General features: G+C 42.0%; 1 protein-coding gene across 4 annotated transcripts in view; it reads left to right on the top strand.

The window, feature by feature from the left end:
- FYB1 (FYN binding protein 1) overlaps positions 1-27003 on the top strand; it is a 667308-nt gene that overhangs the window by 513214 nt on the left and 127091 nt on the right. For all 4 annotated transcript variants that reach the window (XM_085631140.1, XM_085631135.1, XM_085631137.1 and 1 more), the window contains exons 7-10: positions 7813-7924; positions 12094-12250; positions 14496-14637; positions 25822-25847. In XM_085631140.1, the coding sequence (XP_085487266.1) occupies positions 7813-7924; positions 12094-12250; positions 14496-14637; positions 25822-25847 (437 nt within the window). The remainder of the gene's footprint in view (positions 1-7812; positions 7925-12093; positions 12251-14495; positions 14638-25821; positions 25848-27003) is intronic.

Below are 27003 nucleotides of genomic sequence, written 5' to 3'. Positions count from 1 at the left end.
TTTCCAGCACTTCATACTCCACAGGAACTTTTGGGCAAAACTGCGATAACCTATGCTTCGTAACCTGAAAAGCCGTAAACTACACATTTCATTTCAAGAGCAATATATGAATTATCTAGTGTCTATCAAACTACCAGGCATGTATCCCTGAGGTTTCCTGGATCCATCAGGTCTCCCAGGCTAAACTTTTCTTAGGTGTGCTAGAAATGGGGGTCTCTAGTTGGCCGAGGTAGGTACCTTTGTCAAAATAGGGACCCTTGCTTCTCGTCAGGGTAAGGGGGATACACTTCTAAAATAACCCCTGCTCATTCCTTTGGTTGCTTGGCACGAGCAGACAGGCTTATCTCAGAGGCAGTGTGTAAAGCATTTGTGAACACATACAGTAATACAGTGAAAACACTACAATGGACACCACACCCGTTTAGGAAAATAAGTCATATTTATCTAAACCAAACAAGACCAAAACGACAAAAATCCACAATACAGTAATACAAATATAATTCTTAAAGGTAGAAATAGTTCAGTTCAGAGCAAATTGCAGATGCAACACTTTTCACACAAAGTATCTTGGATGCGTCGCGCACACAAACAAAAAAGGGTCGCAGAGAAGGTGATACGTCGGTTCCTTACACGCAGGGAAGGTGATGCGTCAGTTCCTTGAGCCTCGAGAGGTGATGGGGAGGTGGTGCGTCGGTTCCTTACTGCTGCTCAGGGGGAGGTGATGTGTCAGTTACTTACAGGACAGGAGGTGATGCAGCTGTTTCTTACTGCGTGGGGAGGTGATGCGTCGGTTTCTTGCTGCGTCCCTCAATGATGCAACAGACTTGGCCCCTCGATGCGATGCGACAATCCGGGACAATGCATGGGTTCTTGCAGCTCACAGCAGGCCTTGCATCGAAATCAGTGCGATGATCTCAGACTTCGGAGATCGATGCCCTCGATGTGGTGTGCGGCGATTCATCGAGCTAAGGGCAGGCACTGCGACAATTTCTTCGGTGATGCGTCGGGAACAGGTGCGGATGCATCGCTCTTCTCGAAGTTGCTTTACTTTTTTCAGCTCCCAGGGGCAAACAGCCTCCAGAGGTCCAAAACAACAGCAGACACCAGGTCAGACCTCCCAGCAAGGAAGTTCAGGGGAGCTGGTGGTGGTGTCTTTGTGTCCCTGAGACTTCAGAACAGGAGGCAAGGTCAGTTTCAAGCCCTTGGAGATCTTCCTCAAGCAGGGGACAAACAGAAAAGTCATTTTCCCTTTCCTTGGCAGAAAGTAGCCACTGCAGGCCAACCCCAGACATCAAACAGCACAGGGGCAGTATTCCTCCTCAGCTTCTCCGGCTCTTCTCCTTGGCAAAGGTTCCTCTTGATACCCAGAAGTGATCTAAAAGTCTGGGGTCTGGGCCCCTCTTTTCATACAGTAAATCTCTTTGTTCTCTAGCGAAGCTCTTTGCCCAGCCCAAACCAGTTCGGTCCTCTCTGGTGCAGCTTCCTGCTAAGAGGTGGAAACAGCCTTGTGGAAGGCAGACCAGGCCCTTTCATGTGAAAGGAAATCTCCTCCTCTACTGTAAATGCAGCCCAGGTCTATTCAGCCCAGCCCTGATTCATCCAGACTCTCTGGAGCCACTGCACATCCCCATCCCCAGTCACTCCAAAGCCAGACAGTCAATATACATCCTTGCAGAGGCACGCTGGATGACTAAGCAAGAAAATACCTACTTTCTAAAAGTGGTATTTTCAAACACAGAATGTAGAAATCACCCTCACCTTAACATTCTGAGTTCATGCATACAAAATGTATTTTCCTACCTTGTTCTATTAGATGTAATAAGCAAACTCCCCATTCTATCCTATGGGAACATGTAGCCTTGCAAAAGTGAAAACCTACATTGGCAGTATTTCACTATCAGGACATGCCACACACATCAGGCCATGTCCTACCTTTCACATACACTGCACCTTGTCCACAGGGGTACCTTGGGCCTATCTTAGGGGTGACTAACATGTAAGAAAAGGGAAGGTTAGAGCCTGGCAAGTGGGTGTACTTGCCAAGTCAACATGGCAGTACTTGACTGCACATAGGCACTGCAATGGCAGGCCTGAGTTACATTTACAGGATGCTTATGTGGGTGGCACAACCAGTGCTGCAGACCTACTAGCAGCATTTGATTTACAGGCCCTGGACAAACACAGAGTGCACTGTACTCGTGACTTACTAGTACATCAAATATGCCAATCATGGAATCACCAATCCATAAATACAATTTACAGAGAGAGCATATGCACTTTAGAATGTATCAGCAGTGGTAAAGTGCCCAGAAGCATAAAACCACCAACAACAGGTCAGAAAAAATACAGGAGGAAGGCAAAAAGTCCTGTGATGACCTTGCAAAAAGGTCCAAGTCCAACAGGGAGTCATTCACTTCTATTTTCCAGTATGATTATCCTTACTACATGTTTTAAGTATTTATGTATTTATTTATTTATATGTTACGTAAGGCATTTATAGCATGCACCATCACTCATCGAAGAGACTCTGGACACATTTTCCAGATGCATGGCTACGTCAGCTGTTTAGGTGATTAGTGGATGAATAGCTAGATCATTAATTAGTTCCTAAATCTAAATAGATTCTGTTTCATGCGCCGATGAGAGGAAGCGTCTTCTAACATCTAGGGCCTAAAATGGAAAAAGCTCTGCCCCCTCATTTCTTGCACCTGTACTTAGGGACATCAAACTGCAGCATATGCAGCCAATGCTGGCAGATTTTGCTCCAGGCACATAGGCATAGATGAATGGCCTTCATCATCACTTTAAATGAATAAATATTCTATAGAATTCCTGTCAGATTGGAAATATTGGAAAATTATAGCTTTATAGTTATTGATATTTTTGGGCTAACAAGAGCCACAGTGCTACAGGATAAACACCATACCCTGCGATTTATTAACGTACAAAAACCTAATTCAGAACTAGGGAAATAACATATACACCTCCCTCATCTTGTAATGGCAAACATGAGCATACAGGTCAACCTGTATGTTCCTTTTACACTTAACGGGCCATATGTTCATTATTAATATCAAAACACCTTCCACCGCCTGCCTAGTGTGAAAGCAGGTCTACAGCAACATATTCACTACAGGTTGAAGCTGTGTCCTACAATTCCTTTAATCTGGGGACTCACAACCATACCCTAGGCCTCGATTATGGATACCATGTTAAATTATGTCATCAGTTCTACCCACTGTTTGGTCTGGTGTCACAATTCCGAATGGGTTGGATGTTTCCGACCGCTGTGGATTTTCCACAGGTAAATAGCAGAAGGTCAAACCTGTTATGTTATAAGCATTTGTAGAGCACACATACACACCAAACGGTTTCTTGGTGCTGGAATAACAGAACCACCACCCAAAGCCCTCAGTATTAGTCATGCGCTTGTTTGAATAGCCATGTTGTTATGAGCTGTCTTGATCTGGTGTACCAGGGCGTCATCCTAATTTCTAATGGCAGAGAGTTTCATATTCAGTGGTTAAGTGCGGAAAACCTGGAGCCACTGTGACACTTCTTTTTGAATGAGGGAGTGGTAGGAAGATTCAAATGAATGATCTTCAATTGCGGGTGGATGTGTATTTTTGGAAACGGGCCGACAGGAACGCGGAGCTGCTGCCATGTACAAATTTAAAAATTATGCAGCCGGTTTTGAATATTGCGCGCTGTTTCACCGGTAGCCAGTGCAGTTCCCTCATCAAGGGGGTGATGTGACATTTACTAGATTTATGAAACATCAACCTGACTGCCTGGTTTTGTGCCAGTTGTAGCCTGCAGTTGAGCCCCTCGGGGAGGCCCAGGTAAAGAGAATTTGCATAATCTAGCCTGGAGATCACTAATGCAATGATTACCTGAATGAGGAGTTCAAAAGTAAGAACTGTACCTATGTTTCTTATTTTACGCAATTTCAGGAAGCTAGATGATATTGCGGCCCCTACTTGGGGTTTCATGGACAAGTTATTGTCTGTGAAAACCCTAAGGCTCTTAACTGAACTCTTGAACTGGAGGAGAGCGCCCATTCCTGCCAGCCAGAAACTCGAATTCCGCAATTGCTGGTAACAACAATTTCCGTCATGTCAGAATTGAGTTTGGGCAAATTACAATTCATCCAGTCCTGGATGAATAGCAGTGTGTTTTGAATGGCAGCTTTAGATTTCGGCGAGTTGTCGATTGCAAAGAGTAATTGCATATCACCTGCGTAGTTGTAAATCTTTACCTTCATCTTTACCAGGGCATGCACCAGGGGTCGAAGAGGTGGAGAGACAAAATGGACCCCTGAGGCACTCCACAGGAGGGTTGGACCTTAGGGGATGCTGAATGGGGGTAGGTAGACCCACTGACGATGGTCTTTCTGAAACAAGGCGATCCAGTGCTGAGCCCTGTAGGCCTGCGGCTCCAACACTGTCAATTAGGAGTTCATGGTCAACCATGTTGAAAGCCGCTAAAAGGTCAAGAAGTGTCTACCTCTTCCCTTACCTTTGCAAGAACTCTTTCCTTTATGAAATGTGTTCTATGAATAATCACACAGACGTATTCTGATGACTTATTTAAACATATGTGACAATTGCTAGGCAATTAGCTGTGATAAATGGTGATATGGTAGTCATTCACCATCATAGTAACACATGTTCAACATGGATGTGCTTCAGAAAATAAGTATACATATAGATAAATCTTTACCATTTGGGACCCAATATACAAGAGGAAAGGATGGCTCTTTTGATGGGTACTTTTTTACATATATTGGTGGTTTTGGTCTGCTTTTTACATTACGGATAATCCCAACAAGGGCCAAAGGGGCATTGTCCAAAGCTTAGTGATTAAAGCAATCCTTATTGTTTACGTTCTTCAGTATTCTTCTAGAAGATCTTTTATTTTAAGTTCCTCTACAATTAATGTGGTGCGTTTGACTCTAAGAACTGCTTCACAGGCCTTCACAGGCCTTCGTCAGGACAGCGATCCATAGAGCTTATGCTGGTTGAGCATGTAAATTGAAGTTGACGTGATTAAGGTCTTTGAGCTTTAGAGCCATCTAGAGCTCCAGAGCTGTGAATTGTTCTTCTCTTTCTTGTGCTAGATGAAGTAGAGCTGCAAGATCACCAAAATGTAACTCACTGGTGTGGCGCATGCCCCTGGTACTTACCATACAATGCAGCCACAGCCTTGAATTTCGGATCATTACATGTCTGAAGACCTCTTTGTTGCTGTGCGAACCATTAGCTCCAGGCTTCATGTAAAAAGCCAATAGCTACAACACCACCCATTGCCAGGATGAAAGATGGCAGTGACACAATTTATGAAGAGGGATTAGTAAATGGTGTTGGAAAATACTACCAAGCCCAACAATTTCAGAATGGAAATTTGCCTGCCATCTGACCCAGATGCAATTTACTGAAATAAATCCAGTTTCCTATATTCAGTATAAAGCCTATATAAAGGTAATCTAAATTGTGCCAAATTGTGTTTAAGAAATTTTAAATTATGCCAGTGATGCTTTTAAATGATGCTGGTAGCAATTCAAAATGGTGCCTGCAGTGCATTCTCATTTATGTCAGTGGTTATCAGTTTTTGCAGCTGGCTGCCTAATTATTTGTTCTCATGTGGAGGAGGGTTGCCCAGTGCCTGAATGCAGGCCATTGCACTGTGGAAGGGCTGTTCAGTGCTGGTTATTTTGGGGATTGAGGATGAATGTACTAGAATCCTGTCTCTTTTGCCCGGGTGGGCTGAGAAATGTTTGCTTAGCCTTCAGTCAGTGTCCTTGCACTCCTAATTCAGCAGTAGCATGAGAACGTTTTAGTGCCACTGTGCTTCTTATTTTGCCATTTTTATTTATGTTGGAGAAATACTAATTGAACTTCTGTAAGAATGGATTGCAGTACTTCAATTACAAACTATTGGTTTTTTTTTGTAATACATGGGATTCTGTAATCCCTGTATAATCGCCTATCTTTAATATCTTTATAATCAGCGACTTGTGACACACCCAGTCACTGATTATAAAGAAAAGAGGTGCAAACTCGACTACTGTAGGTTATTTCAGTTAAGTTCTGAGGTTGCAATGCCTGCTGCCAACGGCAGAGGCGAAAGACAGATCAGGTCATGGAGCTTAATTAAAACATTGGAATTCTAGGAGCTCCATTGAAAACAATAGAGTGCTCAGGGTTTCTAATGTCCGCTAGAAGCCCGGAGCCCCAACACTCTGTTTGTTCACAGCTTTTGATGTGAACAAAAGGCCCCACGGAGCTCGAGGGGATTTGAGTCCCTTCAGGCTCCATGAGGTCTTTGTTTTATAAATTAGAACATACTGCCCTCTAAAGGGGTGGAATGTTCTAATAGTCTTAGAGCCGTCCGTAGCAAGCTTTACTGGCCATTTAAGGCCCGCTCCCTTGTTTAACTCTAGAGCGGGCCTTTAATGGCCGGTGAAGCCCACTACGGTGGGCTGTAAGGCTATATTAAAGCAGCTATTAAAACAGCGAAATCAGAACTTTTCGTTTCTTTCTTCTTCTCTATTTTTTAGCTTACAATGACAAGCAGAGAGAACATGTTTATTTTTCGTACTCCTTATATAGTTAGAGAAAAGCTAGAATCTTTTTGCATTTTACTACACATTCTGAGCTACATCAGCTTTATTTTTTTTCAAACTGACTTGTTTTGAACTATTTCCATTATGTGTCTGTAACAAATATCTAACAGGTTTTTGATGTGTTTAACTTTGCACTAGAGGTTTTATTTTTATTCTTCATGTTTGCAAACATGCTCACTCTTATATGAAAGAGCTACGCACCAAGGTTTGAGGAAAAAATGATGGTGTGACCATGTATTATATGGGATAAAGTACCCCTGGAGTTCATGATAAGGATATTGCTCTTCGGAGTTCCATAATCTTATACAGAAACTCGGCCTTCAGCCTTGTTTCTCAATATATTTATAGAAGCCCTTGGTGACTGGCAATATCCTTATCATGTACGGCAGGTGGTACTTTATCCTATACATTATGTTATCATCCATGACTTTTTGACCCAGTATCTCACTACATCAAGTTTGTACGGCTCCCATGATGAAGATAGACGCACCCTGTATAAATGAGAAGTAACTGTAAAAATAGCAATCAAACATATTCATCTTTAACTTTCTCCAAATATTACAAAATAGTTAGTCCGTTATTATGGAAAACATTTGTAGCAGCTACAGGGTGGGATCTGCACATTTGCACATTTGCACATTTGCAGCAGGGAAGTCCACTGATAGCTGCAATGACAGAAAGTATTGGAGAAGGCCTGATGAACTTGGAATCTTCTGTGACCATGGGAATGTCCAGGGCTGGGTATGATCTGTGTTTGAGTTTCTAGGTATTCACAAACATTCCTACTGACCTCCCACACCCAATTTGCACACCTCAGCAGTACAAAATATTTCAGATGTCATATATTTTTAGGCTGGTAGTGGCAGGAATATCCCTTTTTGTGAACATATTATCAATTTGGAGAAAAAAAATGAAAGAACGAACCCCAAACTGAAGGATTTTCTTAGTTTATTATCAGGTATACAAATGGAAAGCTACAATTTTCATAGTTTAAGCACACAAGAAAATGGGTTTTACTGAATCTCTGAAACTGAATAACTTTAGAAAAATTGCAGGTGTAAGCACACGACTCCGACCATTGTTATTTTTTGTCAATCAGATGCAGATTTTTTTAAATGTGAAACCTTTATTGCAATACATCTGTGCTAATGACTTAAACAATGTATATGTATTTTTACTCTGAAAAGCAACTCTTGCACAAAAGAGGATGAGAAGAGGAGAGAGAAGGAAGACAAAAGAAGGCAGGAGCAGGAAAAGAAAGAACAGAAAAAAGAGCAAGAAATACGAAAACGGTTTAAAGTAAGGACTAGTCCCTATGAATGCTGTTGTAATGTTGTAATATAAACAAACTGGCATGCATAATACGCTAGCACTAAGAAGTAACCAATAAAGGTGTATTATTATTTTTAAAAATGTTTATAGATGTTGGATGTGCATGTTTTGTTTTCTTATTTATCACTGTGACCGTCAAGACTCGTTGCCACCAGGTCGCTCACGGAATGACTCTGTTGAACACGCACTCTGGCTCCATGTACACCAGTGCATGCCTTTGGGGTACTCCTCCTGTGTCACGCGTGGGTGGACTCCAGGATACTCGCGCGGACACGCCTTTGACATCTTTTCTCCTTGTTTCATAGGTTACAGGCCAGGGGTGCTTGAAGAAAACGAATTATGAATTTCAGGGTGGGCAGAACTAAAATGACCCATACATAGGTGCAGAATTTTCGACATATCTGAACGTGTATCGGGATGTAGAATCAATATACATACAAAGAAGAGTGGTCCTTGGATGCTTGAGAGGCAGCATATAGTGATAGCTACATAGAGCTGATCATATTTCAATGTACTCTCTGGGTGGGAGTAAATGTATTTCAGTATCCGAACTGAAATTGTAAATGAACTTCAAAGAATTAATGATGTCTATAAGCTAGATATAGGATATGTGGCCTAACGATTAAATTACTGACGATGGAACCTGGAGACTTGAGTTCTAATCTCGGTGTCACTACTTGATTAGAATTCCTGTGGTATTTGGACAAAGTGATTACTCAAACCCTCCATTGAACCTCTGCGCTTGATTTTTGCCTTGGGCAGTTTGGCTGTCATTTAATGCAACTTTCGTTATTCTATGCTGTATGCGTCAGTTATTGTTGGACTTGGCCCTCTCTGCAGGGTCACCCCCCCAAACCTTTTGCCTTAACCACTCCTCTTTTCAGAACCCATTTCAGTTGCAATTTAGGACTCTGTGCACTATACCACTGCTTTCCAGTGCTAATGTGCTTGTGCTCTCTACTTTAAACATTGTAAAATTGGCTTAGACCCCATTGCCACATTTAATGTACTTATAAATCCCTAGAAAAGTGGTACTACATGTACCCTGGGCCTGTCAATTAGATGCTACTAGTGGAACTGCAGCACTTATTGTGCAACACACTTAACTACCTTTCTAAACAAGTCTCAGACCTGCCATTGCATCCTGAGTGCAGTTGAAAAAATGCCACTTCGACCATTTGCCAGACCTAAACCTTCCTTTTTAATACAAATAAGTCACATCTAGAGTAGGCCCTAAACAGCCCAAAGGGCATTATATTAAAAAAAGTGGGACTTATACTTTTAAGTTTTACATGTCCCGGAATTGAAAAACTCTTAAATTAGTTTTTCACTACTTTAAAGCCTACATCTCCCATGGGATAACATTGGGTTACTTTATTACATTTTATAAACAATAACTTTTGTTTAGGAGCATTAAATGTCATGTTTGGTGTCTAAGGAATTATAATCTTAAAACTCTCCTTATTGGTAAAGTGGGAGTTTAAGACACAATTCTGGAAATGCCACTTTTAGAAAATTGTCAAAAGGAAGAAGGGTACGAAGTTCCTTGGTGCCTTAAAAATCTTGGTCAGAGACCTAGTTATAGTCACTTGAGGCAGGTTGACCTGTCAGTTAAGTAGTGGGAGGAGAGGAATTCCTCCTTTCGGAACTAGTGCCCTCAAACACCCAGGAGTAGAACACCCTTATTGTGTCCCATTATAGTCAGATAGTCGCCTCTCCCTCCCCTTTTTAATCAGGCAGGGACCCTGCTAGAATAAAGTTGGTTCCATAGGACCCCTGACCTGTTATAATCATCCTACTCACTACTACATCCAAGTACACTAGGGCCCTCACACCCACGGCACCAAACGGCAAGGAACAAAAGATCTCCGCTAAAGAGCCCCACTATGGGTGCTCGTCGGGTATTGCAGCGCCGACCCGACGAGGAGCAGGCCCAGATGATGAAGCATGACACCTAGCTTGCTGGGTGTGTGAGGGCACTAGCTCCGAAAGGAGGAACTCCTCTCCTCCCACTACTCAACTGACAGGTCAACCTGCCTCAAGTGACTATAACTAGGTCTCTGACCAAGATATTTAAGGCACCAAGGAACTTCGTTCTTCCTTGTGACAGTATAGGGCATGTACGCTGGACCTTACCAAAAGCCCAATGTCCCCTCTCTTTGGAATAATATTTTAAGAAAATTAGCATTTTCTTGTCCTAACCATTTGGTGCCTGCAGCCAGTTCCGGAGTCCCATGACTAGGTCTAGTTGGTAGTTGGCTTTTGTGCATTTCTCCCACACTATGGCTTAGGAGAGGATTGGGTGTTGGAAGGATGAGCAATCCTGGCAGGCTGGGTGGGGCAGAGCTGTCACCTACCGCACGTGCACTTCAAAGGAGCTGTCTCAGCACACAGACAAAATACTTCACCCCAGCCTTGTCTGACTCCAGACATCCTGGGACCAGGGCAGGGAGGAAGAAAATTCCAAAACCAGATATGTGAGCCTTGAAGTTTCTCCCACATCAAGCCTGGCACCAGGTATACTATTGGCTCCTCAGACCAACTTTTGTACAATCCTTGACCTGTGGATACTACAGAAGAAGGATTGCGCTGCTGCCAGAGAACTGCCCTGCTGCCTGTGGCCTGCCCTGCAGTCTGAGAAGGCAGACTGGACCGGCTTCCTGCATCCCAGGCTACCTGAAGTGACACCAAGGGTCAGCTGACTGACTTCCTGCTCAGAGCTAAAGGGACATAATAAGCTCCAGATTGTGGCATGTGTGGCAGATATAGGTTCACAAGCGTGGAGCGGAAAATGCACACAAACAATGAGCATAGTGAGATATACAGTACAAGATGTATGTGGGTGAGGAACACAGACACAAGAGGCTCAATCAGATATTTGAAAACACATTAAGTGTAGTATGTGAAAAAAGCTTACAAATGAGTACTCCGCACAAGAAGGTCACAAAACAAAATAGTAGTGCATGCGATGCTCACTAGAACGACAAACAAAATGGGAGACTTACAACCACAGGAAGATCTTTGCATGTAATGCTTGGTACAGTGTGTTCTGCTCACAAACATAGGAAGCCGTAAGCGAAGGCTTAGAAACAGAAGCATAGGATGGGAGAGGCTCATTAGCATGGAAAACTAGTGTGAGATGCTAACAAATGAGCCTTGTGTGTGAGATACGGTGTGTGATTTTACTACACACGAAAACACTGGTGTGAGCTACTCACAAACGGGTACAGTGTGAAATCCTTACAAACATGAGCAGTCAAGGTGCATAAACTCAGATAACGCAGTGTTAAGATGAGATGGCCATCTGGCAGGGGTTGGGATGTGGAGGGTGGGAGGGGGAAAGAGGCAACAGGAGATGAGGACAGAGTGAGTGAAAACACAAGCACTCGTGTGGAATGCTCAAACACAAAGAAAAAAGTAGCTCCTAAAATGGGAGTAGTGGATGGGCATGAGAACTTGGTCCACGCTCTGGGGAGGGCTAAACACAAGAATAGGCATGACGTATGCATACCATGGACAAACGGGGACAAAGGATATGAGAGCCACGATGGATCAAGCAAGTTGTAAGCCTGTGGGTAGGTTGAAGCCCACAGATGGTAAACAACATGTCTCTTCGAGAGAGCACATGCGCTGTCTAGCCTAGAAATATAAAGGAAAGTTTTTAGAGTTGCACAGATCATCTGGGACTTTCATCCTTGCACTTATATACTAATGTTGTATTCATACAATCTCAACATGTTTAGTACCTGTTTAGACTCCCCAACACAGTTTTTTGGTGGTTTTAGGGAATCTTCTACAGAGTTTATGGCTTATTTTCTTCCTGTGTCCTGTTTTCTCTTGCCAAAAAGTCACCCTTCCTGAGTACCCCGTATTCAGATTTAAATCCCATGTTGAAATCCATCAACAGTTCATTCCTCATGTGTCAATTTATCTATTTTCTTTTTCCTACAAATTGTTCACTTTGGTTTCTATACATAGGTCACAAAAAATGGCAGTTCTATACAAAGACTATTCTCAAACAAAAGATGAGATCGGTTTAGCATAGATAATGCCTTGAGTTAATTTCCTTAGGCAAATCTGACATGTATATTTTTTCTCCTGTGCCTCGCTTTGATGCTCTCTTCTCATTTCCCCAGTTGGTAGGACCAATAGAAGTCCTCCATCAGGCAAAGGCGTGCGTTGACTGTAAGGGTGGGAAGAACGAGCTCAGCTTCAAACAAGGAGACTCCCTCGAAATTATTCGGGTTACTGATAACCCGGAAGGAAAATGGCTGGCACGAAAAAAAGGAACTTGTGAGTTGCATTCTTCTTACTTTTATATGATTTTATTAATCACATTCATTTCTTGTGTTACATATGTGTATATGTGGGTGCCTGTGCTATTGACAGCAGTCATCCATCCACCCTGTGCAACATCATTAAAAACAATATCAGGTCAATACGGAATGGGGAAACACAACACCTTCGTTGCATCGTAACATGTTCAAATTTTTAAGCACACTCAACTTCTATGGTATCAGTTACAAGATGCCTAGAGTGGAGTGCCTGGGGGATTCCACTCAACACTACTCTGTTTGGTCTTTCCGTACCCACAACTAGTGGGTCCAGAAATAGAGTGCCCAATGCTCTTGGAAGTGCTATGGCTCGAAGAGGAGGTGGGGCTGTAGGCAGGGGCACAGTCTAGTTTCCACTTGCCACCTTCAGCTCTATGGGAGGAGCAGACATCAGATACCCTCCCTGCCAACACCTACCTAGCCAAATCAAGAACCAACTGCAGATAGTTACCACCTGCCTGCAGTAGGTTGTAAATATCAGAGTTAAATACCCCAGTCTCAGAGAAAATCTACGTAAAGGACAGTGATCCCATACCCGGCAGGTTATTCCACATTCCAGGGAATTTAGCTGTTGATACACAGGGAGATACCAGCCGGATCATTAATTTTGGCCCTGGTATCCTACCCTAGAGGTAACCTGGAATCGGATGAGGGCCTTAATGTTCTGTAGTGTAAAAGGTATTTTTGTCTTTCTCCTCATCTTCTTTAGAGCGAGATGCGACCTAACTTTTGAAATATGAAGTAGTGTTATGAAATACAGCGGCCCTGAACTCTGTACTAGGTATATGCCTGCTCCTATAGTTCTGCCACCTATTAACAGCTGACATATTGAAAGTGATGGCACTAGCTGTATCGATGTGCACCACCACACTCTAACAGAGAGTGACCAGGCTGCACAACTGTGGAATAGATCTGTGGTGGCATCAAAACGCAAAGTGATGGATCGAATGCATGAATTCACCTTCATCCACTTGCGATCATTTGGGGACGCATCCCAATCTATTGTTTTTCACCCACCATGCTGCATCAGTTTAGCTCCACCCATATGCAAAAGATCCTTGACCCAGCTAAAATGTGAACATTCTAGCCCGAACTGCAAGGCCAGGTACTCTCTGAGCCAGAACACCAGCAACCCAGGATCGGTTTTGCCCTTATTATGGGCTCATCAGCCAGGTATAGCTTGATTCCAGTGGCACACTGAGCACGGGACCCTTGCTGGGCATACCGGTCACACGTAATGCATCAGAAAGCAAAGTGTTGAATTGAATGCTTGAATTAATCTCAGTCAATGGCGATCGCTCAGGCTGCATCTAATCCATCATTTTTCACTCACCTTGCCACCTTAGTTTCAACCCAGCCATATGCAAATCAGTCTTGACCCTTCTCCAGTGGGAATGATCCAGCCTGAACTGCAAGGCCAGGTCCTCCCTGAACTGGAACACAAGCAACCCAGGACAGGCTTCGCCCATATTGTGAGCTCATCTGCCAGGTATAACTTGATTCCAGTGGCATCGTGAGCATGGGACCCACGTCTGGGCATACGGGTCACACTTAGGGCATCAAAAAGCAAAGTGATGGATGGAATGGAATAAGCTCGGCCACTGGTGATAGCTTGGGCTGCATTCCAATCCATTGTTTTTCACCCAGCACACCACATCAGTTTGGACCCAGCCATGTTCAATTCAGCCTTGACCTTGCTCCAATAGGAGCAGTCCTGCCCGAACTGCCAGGCCAGGTACCCCATGAACCGATGGGGCATCCAAGCTAGTCTTTGATAGGGGGTCTGGGATACATCATTGTCTAAAGGGACAAGAGACTAATGGGACATTTTGACAGCTCCAAAATGACTTTATGTGAGAAAGTGGAGAAGTGCTATAAATTCCATGCCCTTCCAGCGAGGTGTGCTATGCACATGTTCCCCATGGGAATGAGCATTGGGTAACTGAGCATTCCCTCACCTACATCGGAAATGTCCCATGTAAATGACAGGAAGCTCTTTGGTAGGGCAATTAGGGTTAAATATGTGGCTGAAATAAATATTTTTTCTTGCAAGTAGGTACAAAGAAAGAGACATCCTGTTTCAAACATTGGCTAAGCAAAAACATCAAAACTGGATATTGGAATATGTTGGATGGATGAAAGGCATTTTATATACATTTACTTCTCAGTATTACAATATTGTAAAATATGTAATATGTGTTTAGATGGCTACATTAAAACAACATCAGTGGAGATTGACTATTCTACATTGAAGAAGAAGGATAGACATTCAGTTAATGCTCCAGTGCCTACGGGAGACGATCAAGATGTCTACGATGACGTTGCAGAACAGGACAATATAAGCAGGTGAGTCTACAAGGCATCTCGCTCAACTAAGCTAATCATTTGAGGTACAGATGGTGTAACTAGAAGTTTGGCGGTATGCAGATATCTAAAGCGTATGGCTACCCGAAAGCTTCCCAGCACTAATTGAGATGGGACCTAGTCATGCAGGGAACATGTAAACAGTAGGATTAGTGAGGGTATAGTCAAGCTTAGATCTGTTTCCTAAAACATGTTTAATTGTCATGGTTTCTAAGTACTGCAGGCATTGTGTTTCACAGCTTAGGCACATGATGTGAAAAGGATCTTCCGCCCCATCTGGTCATTGGATTCATGATACCTTCAGTAGTCGGGTATTAGAAGATCTTAGTGTTATTTTGGGGGTATAGGGTGTTAGAAGTGCCCTAATAAAGGAAGGACCTTTTGAGTTCAATCCTCTGTAGGCTCTACAGAGCGCTTTGAATGTTATTCTTTCCTCAAGGAGGAGCCAGTGAAGGACGGCCTAGGTATTTTTAGCTCAGGTGTGTTTATGGATCTTGAGTAGCATTTTAGCTGCCTCATTTTGAACCACCTGTAGTCTCTTGATAACAAATTTATCTGTACCAATGTATATGGAGTTGTCGTATTCCAGTCAGGAGAGAACTAGCGACTGAACCACGGTTCTTCTGGATGTGGTGGGTAGAAGTTCCATGATTTTACGCAGAGTTCTGAGGATGTCAAAGGAGGAGGCCACAAGTTTTTTTGCTTGTGCATCCATAGACAGAGAGATGTCCATCCACATATCTAGGCTTCTTATGAGGGAGGAAGGGGTAGGTGGATTGTCCAAGGACTTTGGTCATTTTAGAGAGGTTTGGAGATCTGGTCTATGCCCCAGGATCATCAGTTCTGTTTTGTCCCCTTTCAATTTAAGGTAGCAGTTTGCCATCCCTCTGGCCACTTTTTCTATGCAGGGGGCCAACTGCTGGTGGTATGATTCTATCCCCAGGGGAGAGGGAGAGGATCAGCTGTGATTCATCAGCATAGGAGGCGATCAACATCTCAAATTCCTGCCCAATGTCAGCTAGCAGATATATATATAAGGTACTCTGACTTCTTCCCACTGAAGTGTGAAATACTGCAGAGATCTGCCCTCAGCCCCACACTATATATATATAGTGTGGGGCTGAGGGCAGATCTCTGCAGTATCCACTGAAGTGTGGAATACTGCAGGGATTTGCCCTCAGCCCCGCTCTATATATATATATACATATAGAGTGGGGCTGAGGGCAGATCCCTGCAGTATTCCACACTTCAGTGGGAAGAAGTCCGAGTACCTTGGATTTTCGCATATCTGAAATGACCTATCGCTCAGAAAACATTCTCTATTCCGGCTTCAATTATTCTTTTTATGAGTATCGCATGGTCAACCATATCAAATGCCTTGCTCATGTCCAGTGGGATAATTGTAATGGCTCTTCCCTGGTCAAGCAGCATTTTTAACTCCTCTGGGATGGTAAGGAGGGCAGTTTTCGTACTATGTTGAGGGCGGAAACCTGTTTGCCTAGGATTGAGGAGAGAATTTGCTTCCAGTAATATGGAACGGCTTGGATTGACATGCTTTTCCAAATCTTTTTCTATTGGGGATCAGTCCGGTAGTGAGAGAGATTAAGGAGGTCCAATAGTGTGGAAATGAGGGCTTAAGTTGCTTGCACGAGTATGTGGGGGGTGCGCGGTTCAAAGGGGAGCACAATTTTACCTTACTAAAAAGTACTGGGGGGCAGATTTACAAGCCCCTTGTGTAATTTTTGCACCGCCGTTGTGTCACTTTTTATGACGCAGCGGCAGCGTACAAATGCGGCCCATTTACAATGTGATGCATCTAGGGAGATGTGTCAAGTTGTAAAGCCCTGCATCAGGTATAATGTATGCAGGGTGGGAGTTCCCACGCAGGAAAGCCTTGTAAAAGTGATGCAGTGAAATCTACAAGATTTCACTGCGCCACTTCTAGGACGCCACTGCATCAAAACCTTGCGCCTGCTTGAAGCAGGCACAAGGAGTGATGCAGCACAATAAGGATAGGCCTTAACATGCATTGCTATAGTTGCATAGAGCCTGCGGCACAACTCCAGCAATGCCTGACTTTTGCGCCAACAGATACGTCATAATTTGTGACGCATCTGTCAATCCTTGCGCCATGGTGCGCCGTATTGTAAATACGTCGCCTCCATGGTGGCGCAAGGGTTTCTCAGGGTGGCCCAGGTAAAGTGAAACATCTCTACAGATGCGTCACTTTCTCGTAAATTTGCCCCTGGGAGTGCTTCCCTTGAGACAGGGAGGAACTTTAAGAGGCAATTCGATGGTAGGACAGGGAATGCGTTAATGCCACTTTTAGTCTGTTGTAGAGTTACATATATGTTCAAGTCTTTTCCTTGAAAGAAAGCTGTAAGTTTGTTGCAGCGAGATGTTGTGGGGGTGGAGAGGGTGTTTACCAACTTTGGAGTAGTGAGGATTTTGACAATTCGGAAAAGTTCCCTTGGTGAGTTAGCGGCCTTATCGATTTTGGCTCCATAGTAAGAGGCTTGGGCCTTCTTAATTTCAAGGTGGTAGTGCCTAATTGCAAGTCGATAGGAGTTATTTAGGTGCTCCTCATAGTTTTCCTCCATATCCTTTCTAGTCTTTTGCACTTTTTCTTTAAGGATACTAGATAGGAGATAAACCAGGGTACAGAATTTTCTTTTTTACCTCTTGTGACCGAGGTGATTGGAATTAGTTTGTGAAGAGAGTGTTTAATCCACTGTTCAACTTTGATATTGACAGGCATAGGGTGGTCACCTAGAGTTGGTTTATCTGAAGCTAAGGAGGCATTCCATTTCTCTTTGTTAAGTCTTACCCATCCACTATCAAGACTTGTTGCTTCTTTAGTGTTGTTAGTGTCAGGGTAACCATTCAGTGTAAAAGGGATCAAGAAGTGGTCAGTCCACATTAAGGGACAGGGTTTCCTTACCTTAATGTTTGCGTTGTTGCTAAAAACAGGGTCTAGGAGATGCCCTGTCGTGAGTGGGACCTTCCACTCTTTGCAATAATTGGAGAGAGCCTAGGTCTTGTAATATGCCTTTTAAGAGTGGATTGTTGCTCTCATCAAATTGTATATTGAGGTCTCCAAGAGGGGTAAGGTTCTTTATGTTTTTTTGGATGGCTAGGCAGGCAATCAAATCTGGTATGGCCTTAGTAACCTTGGTGCAAGTTCCAGGGGGCCTGTAGGTCACTACCCCTGTGAAGGAGCATGTAGGTGAGAAATTGATGGTGAAGGCGAGGTTCTCGCCATCGGGGATGGATAGCGGGTTGTACACACACCTGCAGAGGTCTTTTTCAAATAATAGCAATGCCACCGCCCACCTTATTTGTGTGATCATTCCTGCAGACATAGTATCCTGTGGGGAAGGCTTGGTGAATTTCTGGAGTAGAGCTCTTTTGTAGCCATGTTCCCATTAGAAACATGACATCAGGTCGTTTTTCCCCCAACAGCGTGAGTAGCTCAGTTTGATGTCATGGCAGGGATCTGCAGTTAATCTATTTAGGGATCCTAACGATTTTGAAGGGCTATGGGAAACTTCCATGAGTCTAGATTTACTAAATCTCATAACAGTGGAGTCTAAACAGCAGACTTACAAAGGTTTTTTCCAAGTATTGGGCAGATTTACATTTGGAATCTAGTCATAATATATGCATGCAAATGTTAAGTGTGATTCACAAATCCAGCCATACGGTTCAGTGACTAAATATCGAGGGACATAATATAGAATGCCTAAAATATCGACTCCAAAATATCGAAGTACAGAATATAGAATCCCTATCTACAAAAAGGTAAGTACTAAAATATCGAATCCAAAATATAGATTGTTAAAATATAGTTAACTAAAATATCGAATTTTTTAAATGTATTAAAAATAATATAAAAATATTAAAAACAATAAGATAAAACATACTTAAAATAATGTAAAAAAGCTAAAAATGTAAAAATAATAAATGTAATGTAAAAAAAAGTAGAGATTTTGTTGGATAGTGAGAGGGTAAAAATTACTATACCCACTCCAGTGAGTGCAACAGTAGGGAAAACATTGGATAGCGTAGGGGTAAAAATTACTATTCCCACTCCAAAGAGTGCAACAGTAGGGAAAGCGTTGGATAGCGGGAGGGTAAAAATTACTATTCCCACTCCAGAGAGTGCAACAGTAGGGAAAGAATTGGATAGCGGGAGGGTAAAAATTACTATTCCCACTCCAGTGAGTGCAACAGTAGGGAAAGCGTTGGATAGCGTATGGGTGAAAATTACTATTCCCACGCAAAGAGTGCGACAGTAGGGAAAACGTTGGATAGCATAGGGGTAAAACTTACTATTCCCACTCCAAAGAGTGCAACAGTAGGGAAAGCGTTGGATAGCGGGAGGGTAAAAATTACTATTCCCACTCCAGAGATATCAACAGTAGGGAAAGCGTTGGATAGCGGGAGGGTAAAAATTACTATTCCCACTCCAGAGATATCAACAGTAGGGAAAGCGTTGGATAGCGGGAGGGTAAAAATTACTATTCTCACTCCAAAGAGTGCAACAGTAGGGAAAGCATTGGATAGCGGGAGGGTAGAAATTACTATTCCCACTCCAGAGAGTGCAACAGTAGGGAAAGCGTTGGATAGCGGGAGGGTAAAAATTACTATTCCCACTCCAGTGAGTGCAACAGTAGGGAAAGCGTTGGATAGCGTAGGGGTAAAAATTACTATTCCCACTCCAGTGAGTGCAACAGTAGGGAAAACGTTGGATAGCGTAGGGGTAAAAATTACTATTCCCACTCCAAAGAGTGCAACAGTAGGGAAAGCGTTGGATAGCGGGAGGGTAAAAATTATTAGTCCCACTCCAGTGAGTGCAACAGTAGGGAAAGCGTTGGATAGAGTAGGGGTAAAAATTACTATTCCCACTCCAGTGAGTGCAACAGTAGGGAAAACGTTGGATAGCGTAAGGGTAAAAATTACTATTCCCACTCCAAAGAGTGCAACAGTAGGGAAAGTGTTGGATAGCGGGAGGGTAAAAATTACTATTACCACTCCAGAGAGTGCAACAGTAGGGAAAGCATTGGATAGCGGAAGGGTAAAAATTACTATTCCCCCTCCAGTGAGTGCAACAGTAGGGAAAGCGTTGGATAGCGGGAGGGTAAAAATTACTATTCCCACTCCGGTGAGTTCAACAGTAGGGAAAGCGTTGGATAGCGTAGGGGTAAAAATTACTATTCCCACTCCAGTGAGTGCAACAGTAGGGAAAGCGTTGGATAGCGGGAGGGTAAAAATTACTATTCCCACTCCAGTGAGTGCAACAGTAGGGAAAGCGTTGGATAGCGGAAGGGTAAAAATTACTATTCCCACTCCAGTGAGTGCAACAGTAGGAAAAGCGTTGGATAGTGGGAGGGTAAAAATTACCATTCCCACTCCAGAGAGTGCAACAGTAGGGAAACTGTTGGATAGCATAGGGGTTTCCGTGGCTTTCCGAAGGCAATTCGGAAAGCCACGGCTCGAAAAGAATTAATATACGAAGTTAATGAGCAAGTGGGACATCAATTGGCAATGCGATTACGACAACAGGCCAATGATAATCTAATAAGGGAGATTGTAGATCCAGTGGAAGGCCAGCTAAAAGACTCAGAACAGATTAAGCAAGCATTTTGGCGGTTCTATAAAGAACTATATACGGACAACGGTAATGGAGACATCATAGAAATAGAAAGATACCTAGAGAATTGTGAAACCGTAAAGCTTGAGGTAAACACACAGCTGGCTCTAGAGGAAACTCCAAACATGGAAGAGGTGTTGATTGCAGTTAAGAGTCTCCCTAAAGGAAAGGTAACAGGACTGGACTGTATCCCATCAGAATTCTATAGCATATTTATAGAAGAAATTAAACATATATTTAGGGACTTAATTATACATATTTTCCCCGGGGGGTAACCTCCAGGCTCTTGGTCCAAAGCCAAAATTGCCATCTTTGCCAAAAAGGGGAAACCCTCAGAACAGCTAGGATCATATCGTCCAATAACCCTTATAAATGCTGATTCAAAAATATACTCCAAAATCTTGGCAAATCGAATAGCAACTATAATACATAAAGTTATCGTTAAAAGTCAGCATGGTTTTGTTCCTGGAAGGTCAATGATAAATCATATCCAGAGGGTCATTACACTTTTTGACGGAACAGAAACTACCGGAGACCCTAAGGCCCTGATACTTCTGGATGAAGAGAAGGCCTTTGATAGGGTCTCCTGGCAGTTTCTCTGGAAAGCTATGGCGACGGTGGGATTTCGAACTAAATTCATTCAGGCGTTACAAAAAATGTATAATAATCCTAGGGCTGTTGTATCTGTCAATGGAAGTTTAACCAAGGAGATTTCAGTCTCCAGGGGAACTCGCCAGGGATGTCCTTGCTCGCCATTGCTTTTTGCAATATATATTGATTTCTTCATTCGCTACTTGGAGAAAAACAATCTTATAACCCCCATTATATCACAGGGATATTCAACAAAAACATTAGCATATGCTGACGATATTGCTATAGTTACTGCCGACCCCGGAGTAGCAATCCTGACCATTGAGGCCGAAGCCAAGAAATTCGGGTTGGTCTCTGGCTATGCATTAAATCAAGGAAAGACACAAATTGTTCTAAATCAAAAAATATTGATGGATGATTCGAGGGTGGTGAAGGGAGAGACATATCTGGGTGTTACAATTTCTTCCAAATTAGAGAAAGTTGTGGACTTAAATTTTAAGCCACTACTAAATACGATACAAAAAGATCTACGACGGTTAGACAATCTCCACCTTTCTATTATTGGAAGAGTTAATGCAATTAAAATGGTGTACTTTCCAAAGATATTGTATCTATTCAGGGCAGTTTGCCTAGAAATCTCTAATCAGTGGTTTACAATAATGGAACGTACTTTTTCGAGATTTGTATGGTCATATGCTCAACCCCGGCGGGCATATAAATATCTTACCCTTCCTAAGGACAGAGGAGGGCTAGCACTCCCCAACTTAAGGAGATATTATTGGTCATGTGCCTTACTATACAGCAAGGAATTATTACAAAGTCAAAATAATACAGAGGAACATACCGCTTCAATCTTTCAGCTATTGGTGGGGAATTCCTGCTATGGTTATTTTTGGAAACACATACATGACAGTTACCATAAAAAGGTCAAATTTAAGACTCTTTTATAGCTGTTTTAAGGTATGGAAGGCTGTAAAAAAAGTACTAGGAATTGGACGATTCTCATACTATACCCCAGTATTAAATAACCCAATACTTCCACCAACTATTTTTAAAGATAACTGCGTTAATAAATGGTATAACTTGGGAATAAAACATCTAGGGGATTTTTATACTAACCAGGGTATTAAATCTTTCGAAGCTTTGAAGGGAGAATTTGGCTTAGACTGGCGGGACTTTTTAAAATATCTTCAGATTAGGGCCTTCCTAACTCACAAATCTGGACTAAAAACATTCTGGGAAGAATCTACTGTAGTAGAGACAGTTATACATTCTAGGAAACATTCGATTGGTGGAGTCTATGAGTTATTGTTGGACAAACTCCCTGACGATCTAGATAAAATGGCAATGAGGTGGCAAAGCAAACTCGATATATCTAAAGAAGGATTTCTAGACTCCTACCAATTAGCACAAACGCTCCTTATCTCTACCAAACTTCTGGCACAATTTTATAAAACCTGTTTTTTTTTCTATTATACACCTGACAAGATTGCAAAATGGGGAACTGGTATTGGGACTTGTTGTCCGAGATGCAATTTATTTAAAGCAAACTCCATCCATATCTTCGCCTCTTGCCCAGTGTTAATACCTCTGGTACAAGATATAGAGAGGTTTTTAACCTCTGTTCTTCATAGAAAGGTTGTCTTATCACCAGAGGTAATGGTACTTGGGGTGGAAGATTCAGATAAATCTGAAAACAGTTATGATTTTATTTTTGTTGCTATGGCCGTTTGGCGTCTATGTCTAGCCTCGGCTTGGCTAGACCCATTACCACCCACTTTTCAACAGTGGCTAGCTAGGCTTTTAGCGGTGCATAATATCGAGATAGCTATATATAAGCGGAAAGGCAAAAGGCGACGTGAAAGGGGCATGAACATCTGGACTCCTCTTACATCTTGGCGAGAGCGACAAATCTGATTTATTATCAATGCTACAATGTATTTATGTTATTGTTTTGATTGGGGCTTTTTCTTTCCCTGTGGAGCATTGAATATATTTTGCAAAATTTCCTTTAATGCTTATTTATATATGATAAACATAAAATGTATGATATTAATGTACAGAATGTTTACCTGTCCGGGAGGGGGAATAAATATGTTAAAACCAATCAAAAATATTTTTTTTTAAAAGGATAGCATAGGGGTACAAATTACTATTCCCACTCCTGAGAGTGCAACAGTAGGGAAAGTAGTGATTTAATATTAAAATAAGATTACATTAATTATCAATATCAATAAAAAATTCATTAAAAATAATTACCAATTAATGCAAATTAATTACCAATTAAAAACCTAATTACCAATTAATAAAAATTAATTGCCAATTAATAATTAATGATCAATTAATTATCAATACATATAAATAAAAATAAATATTTACTTTATTACAATTAAATTACTTCCCACCCTATTCCCCTATAAACCCACAACCCACTCCAAATAATAAATAATACAATTAACATAATTATCAATTAATCAATTAATAAAAATTAATTATCAATTAATTATCAATACATATAAAGAAAAATTAATATTTACTATAATTAAATTACTTCCCACCCTATTCCTCTATAAACCCGATACCCGCTACGGAATTTAATTACGCAAATATTAAATTACATAACATTCATTACTTTAAAAAAATTAAACATACATTACAAAAATAATACAGAATTTTAACACATATACTACCATACATAACACACAAAAAAATCGATATTATGGAAATCGATATTTTAAATTCGATATTATGGAAATCGATATTTCCTACCCCACTTTCGATATTCTGACTAACTATATTTTGGTGATTCGATATACTGTCCTATCTATATTTTGGAGTCGATATTCTGGCCTGTCTATATTTTGTATTCTATATTTTGGACGTTCACCGTTAGGGAGTAAACCAGCAAAAGGGAAGCTCGCCAGGTCACTCTATAGGGCGCGGCAGAGTAGGGCTTACGAGATAGGGAGCAAAGTAGAGAAAATGCTGACCTAACTAGCAAGAAAAGGGGAAGGTCAGATATGGGTCCATGCAGAGCACGTGGATGGTGGTGGGCTGTTGGGAGATTTTGCAGACTTTTGCACATTGCTAGGCAAGCTCTGTTCTTTGCGTACCACTGAAGGGGCTGAGAGAGACCTACACAAGTTAATAAATAGCACTCCGTCAGCATTATAGGGAAGGATCCCAGATAACTTCTGGATAAAGAGATACATTTTGGAGGCCCTAACTCAGATTAAACAACCTATCCCTGGACTTTTTCAAGTTTTTGAAAAGCAGTGTGATACAACCACTCCAGGACATTTTCTATGAGTCAAGGGAGAAGGGTGAGCAGGGCCGGACTGGGAACGCAATCCAGCCCTGGCAATTTAGTTGGGCTTGCCGCGGGGGTAGTGTTGGGGGGTGCATGTGGAAAACACTGCCGCTGCTGTTGTTACAGGGGGGGTGATATTGTAGCTATGCTGCAAAACTGGCCCCGGTAACAAAAATGGCCTCCCAGGGGTCCAAAACCGGCCCCTACCCTGGCAGCCCACCGGGGGAAACACCCTGTGCCTGCTACATCCAATCTGGCCATGGGGGTGAGCTTCCACAGGTCCTCTGACAGGTGACTATAGTGCTCATACATAAGTGGGAAACTCGCTGGTAGACTGCATTCTACAGACAGATATCTCTCCTAAACATAGAACCAAAGGTACTGGCTAAGGTCCTAGCAAGTCACCTGATGCAGGTAATAGATGGCATTATTGCCCCAGATCATTGGGCTTCATGCTATATAGGTCTACGAAACACAAATTCTGGTGGCTGTTTAGGTGCCTGGCACGCAGACATAGAGTGATGGAACCACCTGTTCTCTTGGAGCTGGGCGGTGAGAAAGCTTTTGAATTGCTGGAATGGCTCTTCCTCATGGCTCTGCTTGAATGGATGCACTTTGGGCCCTTCTTCTTGACTTGGGTGCATCTCATTTATGATAATCTGATGGCAAGGGTCTGTGTGAATGGCTCAATCACAGGGAAATATGAACTGGACTAGGGCACCCGACAGGCATGTCCCTTCTCCGCTGTTTCACTGTAGTAATGGAACCATTGGTGAACTGGAAATGGGGTGATGGCCTGTTGTGGGGACTGAGAATGAGAAGACATGATTTTGCTGTATGTGGACAAAAAACTCCATTCCGAAGATCCTCGAGTTTCTTAGAAACTTCAGGAATTTATCAAGCATCAACATAAATTGGGAGGAATTCATTGCCATCCGAATCTTGAATTGGCCACTCAGCAGCAGGTGGACATGCCCACTGACCTGGGAGGAAAGTGACATTACCTACTTGGGGATTTACATGACCTCAGTTTGCAAATTCTGGAAAATGCTTATGCAGGGACCCCCAGCTTCCAATAGTGATTTAGTGGGGGTTCATAGAAGTCAGAAGATTAAGAACCGCTGCCATAGTCCATGCTGGACTTCATGAGAGCATAAACTACTGACTTGTGAAACAGATGGTCAATAAATGGAGAAACACATTTGAGGGTCTTAATGAGGACAAACAAGCGTGTCTAAGAACAGATCTGTTTTGATGTAGATGCTGAAATTACGAAAGGCTTTAGATGAGAATCTTAATCATCTGTATTTATTTTGATTCCTCCCCTAGTAAAAATGATATACGCAACAAAAAAAGTTTTGAAGTTGCAGGGGTTTTGCTTGCTTATATAAGTAATCTGACATACTCTTCTGGTGTTGCAGTAGGTTTCAGAGAGTATTCTCTTACCAGAGAACTGCCTTTGAGTAGTATCGCACTGATATCTACTTATATTTCACTTACATAGACGATAGGTAGGGTGGATTTTTTCTTATCTCGTTTTGAGTTTGACCTTTTCATAAGACAAAAAAGTATGAGTCTGCACTCACCTTATGCATATTTTTTTTAATTGCAGGCATCTTCCTGGAAATTCACGTGGATGTAAGTATTTAACGTGTTGGAAAAATTCTCCATTCTTACTTAAGGACATCTTAATGTACAGAGAACTGTGATTACTGCATATGCAACGGGATATCAAAGTACACCCCTAGAAACATAACGTCGTTCATAAATCTAATGAGTATATTTTTGAAGTTTGATTATTTAATAATGGTTAAATATTTAAAATGCTTCGAAAGCACTTAACCCAATGGCAAAAATATAGAAAAACATTTTTAAAATCTTAGAATTAACAGAAAATAGATTAAAAATCAAATTTCAACATAAATGAAAACCAAAATGGAAGGAGGGCAAAACATTGAATCTCTACTAGTTTCTAGATGATTCGACAAATGTTAGTAACGCAATAAAAGCATAAGAGAAACTCCTAAGACAAACTAATGTTTGATTAATTTATTTTAATTCACACAATGCTTTACCAAAGCATCTCATTCTGGTCCATGAGGTACAAACAAAATATGAATCAGGACATAAGACATATAGGAAATAATCCACAAATATGGTCATTCTGTAATGGTAAGAAAGAACATTTCGACACTACAATAATATACTTAGATTACCTCTATAAAAAGGCATCTGAAATTTAACTCCTGAAATTGGTAAATGTCTCTCTAGGCATTCTGAAAAAATGTGAGAAGTACTGAACAGATTCACCAAACATGGAACATGAGTGGCCTAAGCATATTGTGTTACATACAATTTTCAAAGTTTTTTTTACTATAGTGTTTATTATTTAAGAGCCATAAACATACCAGAAAACTGGCACCACAGGAAGGTTTAAATTAATACAAAGCAAGGTAAAGCATTAGTACATCACATATTTTAAAAATTGAAATATTGCCTAGATTTCTACTGCAGCAGAATAGTTTATTCACACACCCCATATATTCACGTGTTTGGGGGACAGCCTGCAGGTTTTAAAACATATTCTTCTGCCCTAGTGCATCAGTTCATCCCGTGGATACATTCACGCAAAGGGGGTGCCCTAGTGGAGCGCCAGTGTCGTGCTATATCTCGTTTAACTAGTAAGAGTCCGAGTGCCACGAGAGTTTTGGTGGGCTGTGGGGCCCCTTATTCATTAATTAGTCCTAAAAGTGTTGTTCTGGGGTCGGTGTTAACAGTTCTGCCTCTCACCTCC

Source organism: Triturus cristatus, chromosome 2_1 (genome assembly GCF_964204655.1).
Source record: "Triturus cristatus chromosome 2_1, aTriCri1.1, whole genome shotgun sequence".
In the NCBI taxonomy this organism is placed as follows: domain Eukaryota; kingdom Metazoa; phylum Chordata; class Amphibia; order Caudata; family Salamandridae; genus Triturus; species Triturus cristatus.
Note: the sequence above shows the minus strand (reverse complement) of the source record. Positions and strands in the feature narration are given on the sequence as shown.